The 15,201-nt window shown below is 33.9% G+C and overlaps 1 protein-coding gene across 1 annotated transcript in view; it reads right to left on the reverse strand.

Annotated features, from left to right (window-relative positions):
* The window catches only part of MDGA2 (MAM domain containing glycosylphosphatidylinositol anchor 2), an 846,526-nt gene that overhangs the window by 48,584 nt on the left and 782,741 nt on the right, over positions 1-15,201 (reverse strand). The window contains exon 11 of the mRNA XM_007448438.1: positions 1,106-1,283. Within this exon, the coding sequence (XP_007448500.1) occupies positions 1,106-1,283 (178 nt within the window). The remainder of the gene's footprint in view (positions 1-1,105; positions 1,284-15,201) is intronic.

The following is a 15,201-nucleotide window of genomic DNA, read 5'->3' on the forward strand; positions in this document are numbered from 1 at the left end:
TGAACTATTAGAAAGTTTCTGACCAACTTTTTTTCACAGGTTTATACTATTTTCTACTTTTAAGTAGGACATTTAAATAGTAAAGAAATGTTAAATGCATATTGTTTATAAATGCAAACTATCACTAACATATACACATTAACATTAGTGATCTAAAAGAAAAAAATGACCAAAAAAATCAACTAAGATGTAATTCAATAGGTGAATGGATAAACGAACTGTGGTACATCTACACAATGGGATATTATTCAACAACAGAAAGAAATGAGCTACCTAGCCACAAAAAGATATGGAAAAACTTTAAATGTGTATTGCTAAGTACAATAAACCAGTTTCTAAAGGTTATATGTTGTATGATTCCAAATACCCAGCGTTCTGGAAAAGGCAAAACTATAGATATAAGATCTGTGGTTGTCAGGGTTGGACGAGGGATGGAAGGATAAATAGGTGGAGCACAGGGGAATTTTAGAGCAGTGAAAATATCCTGTATGATACTGTAATGGTGGATAAATAACGTTACACAGTTGTTAAAATTCATATAACTGTACAACACAAATAATGACCCCCCAATGTAAACTACTGACTTTAATAATGTATAAATATTTGTTAATCAGTTGTAAGAAATGTGCCACATTAATGTAGGATGTTAATAATACGGGAAACTGTGACGGGGAGAAGGCATATATGGGAACACCCTGCACTTCCTACTCAATTTTCTGTAAACTTAAAACTGCTCTAAAAAATGAAAAAAACTTAAAATTCAATCACATTTCCTAATTTCTTAATGATATTAATTTTAAAGTCATCAAGAATTTGAAAAAAAATGTATACATACTGCTTCACAACTATGCGATAGAAAATAAAAAGACACTGTGACATTATCACCTAGGTTCAATGTTAATTAAACATTTTTCTATATCTCTATTTATAACCAAATATTACAATTTATGATGATTAAGTATTGTGGGATTTTTTTTTTCACTTGGCTAATGACCCAGAAAGTCAATATGCTAAGTTTTATTTTGTGGCTAAATTTGGTAGATAGTTACAACCTTCTAGAGAGTTTAGTATGCAAATAAATACTTATAAATGAAAAGCTACTTACCACTATATTTGATGACACGAATTGTTGAATCTCCTTCTCCAAATTTGGTGAGAGGAGTCAGTCGGACTTCATAAGCCTCTGGTTTAATTAGCTCAGTCAAGTTATATGTAATTAATTCTCCCTTTTGAATATTCCCATTTATTTTAATCTCCTGTTCCCACCATCGCTGCTGTCCAGCCTGAAATTAAAAGAATTATATAATAATGTTCCTGGTATTTTTAACTGTGTGCTGGTCATGTGGCTAAAAATACTACTGCTGGGGATTCTTTGGGGCCTAGGACAAAGTTATATTCCGTTAGAGATGTACCTTTGTTTCTGATATGCTCCTAGGGGCATCAATAGTATGGTTCACTTTTACTTTGAATATGAAGCCCTTTGGTGTCACAGATTAAAATGGAGATGATCCCTTGCTTTGGGCAGGCCTTGGGTTTTCAATCCTGTCTGCCTCACCACTGCCAAACTATAAGAAAGTTCAAGTTTCGTCATGGTTGGTTAATAGCTGAGGACAAAAGCAATTTGGGTGGGAAATCCCATTTATTACTTTGATTTTCCATTGTCCCTTAGATTTTTACCTAAGGGATGTGTGTACGTGTGTGTGTGTGTGTGTGCGCGCGCCTGCACTATATATATATACACACACATACACACATACATACACACACACACTATATATGTTAATGTGTATATATATACATATTCATATATTTATATATTTGCTTGTTTTCTGAGGGTGGGTTAATCCTAATTACATAGCTTAGCCTGCTATATTTCTGGAAATGAAAATCTCAAGTATGTGCTATTAGCACAGCATTAGACAAATGACAAATAAAATAATGAAATGGAACAGAAAGCCCATATATAGATTTGTGGGGTTGTTCACATAGAAGACATGAAAATATAAACCACTCAATTGGTTACGTACATTAAAAAAAACATAAATGTAATTCCTATTGCATATTTTATAACGAAAAGAAAAAAAAAAGAAAAGGCAGTCTCAGGAGGATCAAATACTTAAATTTAAAAGGCAAAAGTTAAATCATTTAGAAAAAACACAGAAGAATGTCATTATGACCTCAGGTAAGGTGTGACTTTCTTAGAATAGAAAAGCACAATTAGTAAAGGAAAAGATTGATAAATTAGCCAATCTTAAATTTGAAATTAATATTAAATTTAAAATTTTAGCATAAAAATTTCTTCTCATCAGTGATCCTCATTAAACAGGTAAAATAAAGGCAGAGGCTTGAAAAAAGATATTTAGAACAAATACAGTTAATCAGAATATATTAAAAACTCCTATAACTAAATAAGAAAAAGAATTCAATAGCAAAATGAGCCTAATAGGAACAGGTATTTAGTAAATGAGAAAGCCCAAATAACTAATTAGAGAAAAGTCTCAGCCTCACGGTGAATCAAGGAAGTGAAAATTAAAGCCACAATATTATTTCCCAGATAAAAGCTTATAAAGATAACAACATTAAGGTTTGTTGCAAATATAAAACAATGAGAATCTTTATACCTGTCAAGAACCTGGAGTAGCAGAGGGTGGATGGGTAAGATTTTAGTCTACTTACAAGCTAACAAGTTAGCCTGCAACAGTATCATGGGCACAAGCAGAAGAATCCAGACTACTGAGTCAGAGAAAAGGATTCATGACACAGCACAGTACAATCTTTACTTTCAAACTGGTTCCTGTGACGGAGAAGTGTCCAATTGGATTTTGCACATGCCTTCTGTTTGTATCACATCTGTAGGACCCTGAGCTTAAGAGACCTTAGTGTTTTATAACTGACAGTACCCAAGCCTGTCTAACCATTACCCAAGAGGGAGACATTATATTTATTATACTAGATATTAAATGGGCTTTACCTCTGTTCCAGGGGGAGGTGTCTATATTCTAAGGATGTTTGCTATGCAAATAACCTTGAAAAGATAGGCTGGAATAAAAAAGACAGTACCTCTGCACATATGTTATGCAAAAAAGCAAGAGACCTACAGAAAACTGTCTTCTAAAAATATAGTCTTTATGAGTATGTAAATTGGTGTAAGTATAGAGAGCATTTGGCAATAAAAACAGTATTACAATGAGAACAGATAAACTTGTGTACACAGGAAACAGGAATATTCATGGCATAGAAAACACAGAGAATGATCTAAACATCAGTAAGAGATAGAATTATCAAATTGTATACTCTTCATAAAATATAATTTAAAATATAGCATAAAAAATGAACCTAAGCCATAATACATCACCATGGATGGATTTCACAAAACATTGAGCGAAAATTAATTTTAAAGCAGACATATTATAAAATTTAAGTTCAAAATATGCATTTTGATAAGGGATGCATAGATATGTATTAAAGTATAAAGAAATGCAGAAAATAGTAAATGCTATGTTTAACATACTGGTCACATGGATTAGAAGAGCATCAAGAGGAGAAGATGCAATTGTGAGGAGATAACAAAGGACCTAACTCTGGTGATTTTTAGTTTTTAGATTGGTAGCAGGTATATAAAAATACTTATATTATTTTTGGCTATGCCTGAAATATTTCTCTTTGTTTTTCAAAGACAGAATTGAAGAATAAGAGACAGGCAACCATGAGTTTTCTTAAACTCTTTCTCCTTTGAATGTTAAGATTGCACTCTTGTATTGATTGCTTCCTCCATCTACATCTGTGGCAACTCATCTGCTTGCTGGGCTGCTTTTCCTTCTCCTGAGTTCTAAATGTTGATAGTCTCTGGAGTTTTATATTTGGTGTTTTTAATACACTGTGTTAGTGGTTCTCACTTTTAGGCAAGAATGAAAGTCACAGGACAATCTTGTTAAAAACCAAAATTCCAAGTCTTAACCACCAGCATTTCTTCTTCAATGAAGTCTACAGATAATAATTTTTCAGTGAGCTTAGAAATACATTTTTTTTTGTTTAAAAAAGCACCTCCTCCTTTACAGGGTAATTTGGAAGCAGGTGACCCAGGGTCTGTATTTGTTGAGGCACAGCTCAGCCTTGCTAGTTCCACATCATTAATACTAGTGGTTTCTTCTACACCTCTACACTGATTACTCCTGCTACATCTATTAGTCCTTACTATGTGCCAGTCAGGCACCATGTTAACTGTATTATACCTACTATATTTAATCTATCACAACCCTTAGTAGGTAGGAACTAATACTAGCCCTATTATACAAACTGAAGAAGAAGCAAGTTACTGTAACTCTCCTAAGGCTGTCTAGAGAGTAGCAGCTGCAAAATTTGGTTACACCCAAAATGACTCTATCTGGCATCATTTCTTCCTTTGCTTCCCCAGAATTAATTGCTCCCTTAATTGTTTTAACCAGTGTCTTTATATATTTAGTTATAATACACTTAAAAGTACTTTTTTGGCACATAGATTATAAATCAGGAACAATTTCTTATTAATTTTTTTACCTATAGTGTCTGGTCATTAACTAGGTAAAGATGTGACAAGATTAAATTCCAGCACACAGTGTATATTTAACTGACCCAATGAGTGCAGCAGAAAATCTAACTTAGTGATAACTGCATACAGTCACTGAATTTACAAACACTAGTAAAAATGGACCTAAAACCTAAATTGACAGAAAGTACTTTACTCATGCATAGCTGATACCAGACACTACAAAGTTTCCATCAGTTTTGGAGACTAAAAATTCTATAAAATAACATAATACAAATGTCAACTTTTTCAATGTCTTTAGATTTTTAAATTATTATATATGAACTAAAAGCAAAGTACTGTTATTTCAGAAGACAAAAGTAGTTTAAACCCACAGGAATATATACATAATAATTTTATAATTATAATAATACTATTATCTAAAGACATACAAGTTTAATCAAGGTATACTTTTCTGGATGTTAAATATAAGTTTAATACCACTCAATATTTATAGTACATCCCAAGGAGAGACTGGTACTCTGTTGTTATAATGAGATGCTTTACTCAAGTAATTTTAGTTGGCATGTACATTGATGTTGTTACTTATTACAAACTCTGGAGTAGATAACTTCATATGTGTATTAAAAAAGCAATAACTTTGATTCTAAATATTTAATTTAAAGCTATAATGAAAGTATATACTTCAGTAGTTGAGGAATAAGCAATTAAACACTTCATATTGTATCTCAGTGAGCTGTGCAAAATGTAAAAATGGAAAACTAAATGCAATGTTTGCACATACACAAAAGAAAATACAATATTAGTCCACTGTTTGGAGGTAATATCACAAAACCCTCAGAGAAAGTGGACCTAAAACATGACTACAGATGACAGTTCCAGAGCATACCTGGTAAGCATGTTGATATGAAAACAATGTGTAAAGTATTTCTTATCATTTCTATTTGTAAAAAAATTTCATGTAACTTTTTCTGTTCCTAGGAGATATGTTCCTTTCATATAATTTAGAAGACTATTTTCACTATTTGAAGAAGAAATGAGCCATAATTTTTCTGAATGCTAAGATCTGTAACTTGAAACACAGTATCTGGAAATCCTGACTTCTAGAGAGTGAGGCTCAGAACAGTTTTACAGCATGACATGGAGGAGTATTAGAAAGCTATATTCAATAGTAATTGGAGAAAGCATGGATTTTATAAGCACCAATGTGCTTCTCTTAAAAATCAGATATTCTTTATTCTTCTAAAACTGAATTCTACTTACCTCATTTCTGCTGATGAAATACTAATTCTTGCCAATCTAGGTTAAACTTAATACGTTTAAGATTTGACCTTGATAAACTTAACCCAATCACTTTGTGTACTGGGTACCACCTAGGGAAGTACTTAGGTGGGGCAGGGGCAGAGGAAGTCCATTCCCCAGCCTAAATGCTCCTGGGGATAACTGTTGCTTGGTTTATCCTGTTTCCTACTGATATTCTCTTGGATTTAGTCAACTTCATCAGGTCTTTCTTGTCCTGTACTACCATCTTTTGCATTGTTTTTGGAACTGCCTTGGCCGATGGTCAATATTTCTATTCAATCTGCATACTTCTCAGGCAAATCACAGGTTCTTTTGGTCTAAAAGCTCCATCTCTGCCCTTTTTTAGAGGTTTGAAGAATCCTGTTTCTCCTGTAATACAGTGAAGCAAGACTTGCCAGGCCCCAGTCCCTGAAAATCAGACTCAGTCTATGATATTGTGATACTCAAGGGCCCCCTCAGGCAGGACCCAGAGCTTCAAGGTAAGTTCTGTAGTCTTCCTGATCTACCGGTGGGGAAGTGGGCCATTTCTTTCCTACTCAAGTGGATGGTAGGTACCTTTCTCAAGGAATTTCTAGGACTTACTCTACTGTTCTTCTTTCACTTTTACTAAAATATCCCGATACCTGGGGACTCTGTGTATTTGCATTGGAATATCTTTCTATATTTTTATTCTGAAACTCAACACCTTTTCTCCCTTAACGACCTCCTGCCCACTTCTATGAACTCTTGTTTTATTTAAAGTCTAGGCTTTCAAGGCTATCGTTTGTCCTTAGTTTTATAAAATCTGTTTAAAGCTCATTTGTTATCTTTTAAATTCTGTACCAGTGTGTGTGGGTTTGTATTCATATTCTTGGACCATAAACCTCAGCTTCCTTTGTTGTGATTTTAAATAATGAGAAAGGAGCTGATAAAAGAGAATTACAAGGATAAAAATATGCATTTGTTAATATTTCAAATTCCCAACTGTCCTTTGTAATCCACATTTTAACTTACATAGTATATGAATGTCAATCTGCATTTAGCTTTGAATGTCTTGATTGTCATTCCCTACAGTTTTTCTAATTTATGTTCCTTATCATAATAGTTACCTGATTCAAAAACAAAACAAAAGAATACAACAACCCTCAGGTAAAGACAGCATCGAGTGGGTCCACAGATTCAGTGAATCTCTCAGTCTTTCATGCAGTTTTGAAGTTTTCCATCCTTGCCTACCTTGGTGGGCCACTGCTGTCTGGAGGGATGAAAAGTGGATGTGCAGGCAGAGTCTCTGGTAAACATCACTGGTATATAAATGAAAGACCTTGCAAATATATTTCAAGGATTTAAAAAGTGAGAACTAAACATTAGGCACATAGTACAGTCTTCAGTGACAACCAAATGAAATATGCTTGCTCAGTGATCATAGAAATGGAAGAAATACAAGAAGTAGAAGAAAATTAGAGCCTAAAACTTCCTAAATATATTGTGTGCCGTGGCTTAAAAATGCAGTTCCAGGAAAATGAAGACAAAGATTAGAACAGAACTTTGGATGAAAGGAGGTCCTTTAGTACCCTAAAAAAATTAATGTTTCTGCAGTAGCTAAACATTTAGTAAAGACTAGCATTTTATATAGTCTTAAGTGTTTAGTTCATATTTTTTAATGTGACTTAACATTACATTCCCAATGGGACTGTAATAATATATATTTTTATTTTATAATATATTGGAAGAATTTATAATATATTTTTTATAATATATTGGAAGAATTTAGAATATATTGGAAGAATTACATGAGAATATTTTAAATAGTTTTATAGTTGTTTATTGAGTGACTACTATTGGGCTGGCCAAGAAGTGCCTTCAGTTTTTAGTAAAAATAAAAGACACGTTTTTCACTTTCACCTAGAACTTTATTGAACTATGTATTCACCCTTTTGTTCCACTACCTTCCTCCATTTTTCAGGCAACTTCATAATTCCATCTTCCTAAAACTTTTTATCTTTTTGAGCAAAGAACTGTCCCAGATGCCTTTTACAGGGAATTGAAATTTTTTCCATTAAGAGAATTTTGTAAAGATTGAAATAAATGGAAAACTGAAGGTGCAATGTCTGGTGAATACAGTGGATGAATCAGAACTTCCCAACAAGCTGTAACAGTTTTTGCCTGGTCATCAAAAAATGTGCGGTTTTGCGTTATCCTGATGGAAGATTATGTGTTTTCTGTTGACTAATTCTGGATACGTTTCGTCAAGTGCTGCTTTCAGTTGGCCTAATTGGGCCAACTGGTTGGAATTAATCATTTGGTTTTCCAGAAGGAGCTCATAATAGAGGACTCCCTTCAAATCCCACCATATACACAGTATCACCTTCTTTGAATGAACACTGGCCTTTGGTGTGGTTGGCAGTGGTTCATTTCGCTTGCCCCACTATCTCTTCCATTCCACATGATTGTACAGTATCCACGTTTCATAGCTGATCACAATTTGTTTTAAAAATGGAACGTTTTTGTTACGTTTAAGTAGAGAATTGCAGGCGGAAATACGGTCAAGAAGGTTTTTTTCGCTTAACTTATATGGGACACAAACATCAAAGCAATTAATGTAACCAAGCTGGTATGAAATGGAGCAGGACCCTATGGTCCTTCCCCACCATGTTCTCTGCCTGCCTTTTTTTTTTTTTTAACATCTTTATTGGAGTATAATTGCTTTACAATGATGTGTTAGTTTCCGCTTTATAACAAAGTGAAAAAGTTATACATATACATATGTTCCCATATCTCTTCCCTCTTGCGTCTCCCTCCCTCCCACCCTCCCTATCCCACCCCACTAGGTGGTCACAAAGCACCGAGCTGCTCTCCCTGTGCTATGCAGCTGCTTCCCACTAGCTATCTATTTTACATTTGGTAGTGTACATATGTCCATGCCACTCTCTTACTTTGTCCCAGCTTACCCTTCCCCCTCCCTGTGTCCTCAAGTCCATTCTCTGCTAAGTCTGTGTCTTTATTCCCATCTTGCCCCTAGGTTCTTCATGACCATTTTTAAAAAATATATTCCATATATATGTGTGGGCATACAGTATTTGTTTTTCTCTTTCTGACTTACTTCACTCTGTATGACAGACTCTAGGTCCATCCACCTCACTACAAATAACTCAATTTTGTTTCCTTTTATGGCTGAGTAATATTCCATTGTATATATGTGCCATATCTTCTTTATCCATTCATCTGTCGATGGACACTTCGGTTGCTTCCATGTCCTGGCTATTGTAAATAGAGCTGCAATGAACATTGTGGTACATGACTCTTTTTGAATTATGGTTTTCTCAGGGTATATGCCCAGTAGTGGGATTGCTGAGTCTTATGGTAGTTCTAGTTTTAGTTTTTTAAGGAACCTCCACACTGTTCTCCACAGTGGCTGTATCAATTCACATTCCCACCAACAGTGCAAGAGGGTTCCCTTTTCTCCACACCCTCTCCAGCATTTGTTTGTGGATTTTTTGATGATGGCCATTCTGACTGGTGTGAGATTATATCTCATTGTAGTTTTGATTTGCATTTCTCTAATGATTAATGATGTTGAGCATTCTTTCATGTGTTTGTTGGCAATCTGTATATCTTCTTTGGAGTAATGTCTATTTAGGTCTTCTGCCCATTTTTGGATTGGGTCATTTGTTTATTTGATATTGAGCTGCTTGTAAATTTTGGAGATTAATCCTTTGTCAGTTGCTTCATTTGCAAATATTTTCTCCCATTCTGAGGGTTGTATTTTCATCTCTACCTGCCTTGTCTGTGGAAAAACTTTAGCCAAAGAATAAGTTTAATCAGAGAAGTGAGAATATGCAGACAGAAAGGAAAACAGTCAAAGGAGACCAAATAATAATAGTTTAGTCATTAAGCATAATCAAGGACCTTTAGTTCCTCCTCAAGGACCATAGATAATATTCTGAGCCATATCCTGTGAGCTGTCCTACAGATACTGAAACCCCCACCAGGTGGAAGAAGTTAATTACATGATGACCAGACTGTAGCCATGACATAAGCTGCCACAATTCCAAGAATTGGCCTCAAGGAAATGGGAATAAACTGACCCTGGAACTGAAGATTAACTGTACTTAAAACAATCAAGATGATGCTGGTCAGACCACGGATGACCAATTTCAAGATGACTGTCAGAGCTGACTGTGCTGTTTCTGCATGTAGCACCAACCCTCTGTCTATAAAAGCTCTTGCCCACTGACTGTCAGTGGGGGGAGTCAGCCTTTGGACAGGTATCCACCCTCCCCACTAGTTGCCAGCATCCGAAATAAAACAAACTTTCCTTTCTACCACCCTGGCCTCTTTATTGGCTTTTGAACGGCGAGCAGCCGGATCCCACTTTTGGTTGCAGGTGCAAATGATTTTCAACTCTTGATTTGGATATTTTGAGTATGTCAGCTATCTCTTGTATGTAGGTATAATGTTGATTGTTCTCAATTAATGTCTTGATTTGATCGTTATCAACTACAAGTGGTCTTGAAGACAATGCTGTGGAGCATTGTCCAGAGAGAAATCTCTAGCACGAAACTTCGCAAACCATTTTTGACACGTTTGACCAGTCACAGCACCTTCCCCATACACTGCACAAATCTTTTTTTGCGTATCAGTTGCGTTTTTACCTTTCTTGAAATGCTAAAGCATAATATGCTGAAAATGTTGCTTTTATATTCCATCTTCAATATTAAAATGGCTACACAAAAATTCACCAATTTTTATAAGTCTTTTTTAAAATGCACTCTGATATGACAGCTGTCACAATACAGTCTAACAAAATTGTTTCGAATGAAGTTAAAGACAACTAAGAGCTACTAGAGCCATCTTTTAGAAAAAAACTGAAGGACCTTTTTGGCCAATTCAATATATACTAGGATGTTCTAAGTATTTTAGTTATTATTTAATTTAAGCACAAACAATTCAATGTGGTAGTTAAATTAACTTTAGCTTGTATTATTATATTTCCACCTATTCTATTATAATGTGTACAACTGTTTCCAAAGATAAAAACATCTGATAAAAGTAAAATAATAAAAGTAAAGAGAAAAAGAGTAAATATGGTACCTCAGAAGCCATACAGAACAAATTGAGAGTTCAAATGAATCTTGCTAATCTTCTTTTCCTGCCCCTTGCATGAACATTTTAGATCTTTTGTAACATACATGGCATTTGAAAGGTAGCTGCTAACACTTAGCTTATGGAATGCTCCAGGAAACTTTTTTTCTTTTAACTCTGTAGAACACGTTTATCTTGTTATATAAGTATGAGATTAATTTTTTTCCTGTTTTATGAAGTTACTTAATAATAACTTTAATGGTAATTGTAGGCATAATTGTAAACTATATTGAAAAATATAGTTTAAACTCACAATTTGGTAGAATTTTAAAGATCTAGTATTTAACAGAGCATAAGGAAATCTTTTGATTTGATACTAAAATGATCTTTTTCTCAGTTTATAAAGAATAGTTTATTTTTGTCTAAAGGTTAGAATATAAAATTCTAATAACTACAATTCATCACCCCAAGCATTCCCTGATTATGGACATTTTTGATAACGATTCATTTTATAATGATTATAATAAAACATTTTAAGATTTAAAAATAAAACAAAATTTGAACATATGAAAAAGTTCCTATCTAAACTTAAACATGTGTTAATGTGTAGTAGAAGTGAATATGGGTGGTTCTAGCTCAGAAAAACTGTCATTTTGGTCATGATCAGGCTAACATATCTCTCTCTACCTGTGGGGAAATAGTCCCATTATGAGAAACATGAATTCTAAGGATACAAATGACAACTCTGTTAAAAATGAAGTATAAGTTTCTTTTAAGGAATATAATATAACACTCATTTTTAAATATAAAAATGTAGATAGAGTACATTCATATTTCAATGCTACATTTAAATTTCTAGGAACAAATTTGACAACTACAGTGTTCTTTACATAGGAATTAAGAAATTAATCAAAAAGACTGAGCTTACTGAAAGATTCTCTTTAAGTATATATTCTCTTTGAGCATAAATAGTAGTAAATCAGGATCCTTTCAATCCATTGTGACTGCAGGGAACAGGTTGCATAAATGATGACTCCTGTATAGTATGCCTTTTAATTCAACCACCAGACACAAGAAAGGCTGATCCTTTAAAAGTATGTTTGGCTCATCTTCCACAGTTTATGGAACTGCAGTTTGGGATGACAGCTGGTAATACTCAACTAAATTATTTAAGCATTTTTGTCTACTAAGAGAAGTAAAAAATAATAGCTACCAACTTTTTGAGGTTGCCAAGCTTTGTACTAAGGATTTTATATACTATTTTTCATTTACTTTTTATAAAACTCCAATGAGGTTAGAATTATTATATTTATTTCCCCAGTCAAGGAAACTGAGACTTAAAGAACTGATAAACTTTTCTAGGTCACATGGTTGATAAGAAGCAAGAGATGATATAGGAACCCAATATTGTCCAATTTCAAGGCTACCCTCTTAATCACTATTCTTTATTTCCTATTATTTATATTAAATGTGTTGCCTTCACAAGTTTTTCAAACCTATGTGCACTTTATTCACATACCCTTAGAAAAGTGATAAAGAATTTTTACACTAGGGAAGGCCTAATTATGTTGAACTGAATTACACAGCAATGGGTGATAGACTAAGCTAATGGATCTATCTTTTGGATGAGGGTTAGTCATACAAAAAGCTTTTGACTCTGTGAGTCCTGACAGTTTAAGAGAATTCAGATTCTGCTTTTGAAGTTTACTCTGGGACTCCAGTGAATGTATGCTCTGGTTGTGTTAAGTTCTGTGCTCATAACTGTTACATAAATCATTAAATGACATGGTATTTTATATTGCCTCAGGAAAGAATTCGCCTGTGTTACTGGTGTATCCCCTCAACCATGTATTTATTACTCTCATCTGTTAAAACAACAACAATGAAACCACTCAGGAGACCATGTAAAACAGTAAAAATAATCATTCTTTAGCAGGTAGTGATAAATCATTATAGAAGAAAAACTGGTTTCCTATCAAGTTTGGAAATAACAGTCTAATTATTTTCTTGCCATGCTTGGATCACCAGGTGAAAAGATACCTCAGCCTAAAGATTAATTCATTACAGATTTCAACCTTAATAAATTGGAATTAAGCAGTTCAGGCTGCATCGTTTTTCATGTTAGTTTTTTCAGGATGTTAAATAGATCAGTTTTTAGGGTTTTGATTTTGGCATTTCATCTTGGTATTTCTCTGATATAAGGGGATCATAATCACATCTTTCCTTTTATGAACCCAGTGTACTGCTTCACATCTCTAAGATATTTTACTACAGCTATGTTCTGGATTTATTACTAATAGCTTTGTATTTTTATACTACAGATGCCTGACCCCTCCATGTCTCATCAATAACATCCTCTAATCTTTTAATTGAACTCTTTGCTACTAGTAAATTTTCATTCCTACCCAACTTATATACTGCCACCAAAGTAATTTAATCTTATTTTCCTGCTCCAATTACCTGAGTGTAATGACTTTGTAGTATTATTTATAATAATAGCTAACATTACTGAACACTCACTAGGTACTTTGATGAATTATTCAATTAAACTTAGTTGAAATCTACAATATCACCATGAATATTTTCTGTGTTTCATTAGAATATGTTGATACCACTTAAATAGTTACCCATTTGGGCAATCAATTTGACACTCATAGGGAGAAGCCTCAGATTAATATATTTTCATAAATTTTATATAATAGAAACTAATCATATAACAATTTAAATGTATTGATATACTTATACTATCAATTACTGACAATGATAAAAAGTCTTAATCATCCAACTGCTTTCAAATTATAGGCTTAGAAGAAAAAACAACGCTTACCCAAATGTGTAAATAGAGATTAGAATCTCTTACTGCATTTGGAGAAGAAAATCAGCGATATTCTCTTTTCATAATAAACACTGTACAGAAACATTGACTGATAAACTTATTCATTTATTTAAAAATCACCTAACAAGATTGGCATTAAAAAACAAAAAAAAGGAGAAACCATGCAGAGTAAGCTCTTTTTACATCTGCTAAACTGAAAATGGAAGGGTGAGAAAACAAGATAATGGGAATGTTATGTAAAACATATTCAAACACGTTTCAAAGATAATTTCAAACTCTGTGTACATTTTTTTACAGTCTTAGGAAATTTAGATTTAAAATTTCCTGAGATATAAAGCCTTTATTTTTTAGTGAGTTTGCGGCCAATAAGATACAATAACTTTTCTTAGTAAATAAATAGAGCACTGTCACTAAAGCTACTGCTTCCTAACTCATTCCCAGTCCCCTTGCTCTTTAGCAAGAAAACCCAATTTTTAGCTGTGCTACATTTCTGAGTCTCCCTTTAAACAAGACATGGTCATGTGATTTAATTCTGGCCAATGAGAGGTGAGTAGAGTTGCTGCATGGTGATTCTGGAAAGGCTGGGGCAGACAGTCTAATTAGCCACTAAGGGTTTTTATTCGTTTTTCATTTTTTAAGGATTTTATTTTTTTAATGCTTTGCCTTTACTTTTGATTCTGGCCTGTGATTAATTTGTGATGGCTCAAGTTCTAGCAGCTATCTTAGATCCTCAGGTAACCTGGGCATGAAAGACATGCCTACCGACAGTGAAAAAGAGCTATAACCTTAGGTTTTTGACGATACTATGGAGCACATGTCAACTCTGGATTGCTGACGTTTGAAGTAATTCTATGTGAAAGAGAAATAAACATCTATCTCATTTAAGCCATTATTATTTTGCTCTTTTCAGTTATATGAAACTATATATACACTTTCATAGTTATATGAAACTATACACAATTTTTTTTTTTTTTTTTTTTTTTGTGGTACTTGGGCCTCTCACTGCCGTGGCCTCTCCCATTGCGGAGCACAGGCTCCGGATGCGCAGGCTCAGCGGCCATGGCTCACGGGCCTGGCCGCTCCGCGGCATGTGGGATCCTCCCGGATTGGGGCATGAACCCGTGTCCCCTGCATCGGCAGGCGGACTCTCAACCACTGCACCACCAGGAGCCCCCCACAATCTTAATTATTATAGATACTAATAATTTGTTTCTTTGCCTATATATCTTTAAAAAAAAACAGACTGTTGAGTTTACTCAATGTAAAATTGTAAAATAAATTTTTCCAGACATTTTTAACAGATCGGATTATGGTTACATTAATATTGTCTTCTATCAAAGACTCATTTTGCAAAATTGAAATATAAGCTATCAAGGAAAAAATAATAGTATGCTTGTTTCATTTTGCTGTTGCATAACAATGCTGTTTTACAAATAACCAGAAAATCTTTTTTTTTTTTTTTTTTTTTTTTTTTTGG

Source organism: Lipotes vexillifer, unplaced genomic scaffold (assembly GCF_000442215.2).
Source record: "Lipotes vexillifer unplaced genomic scaffold, Lipotes_vexillifer_v1.1 scaffold441, whole genome shotgun sequence".
Lineage (NCBI taxonomy): Eukaryota > Metazoa > Chordata > Mammalia > Artiodactyla > Lipotidae > Lipotes > Lipotes vexillifer.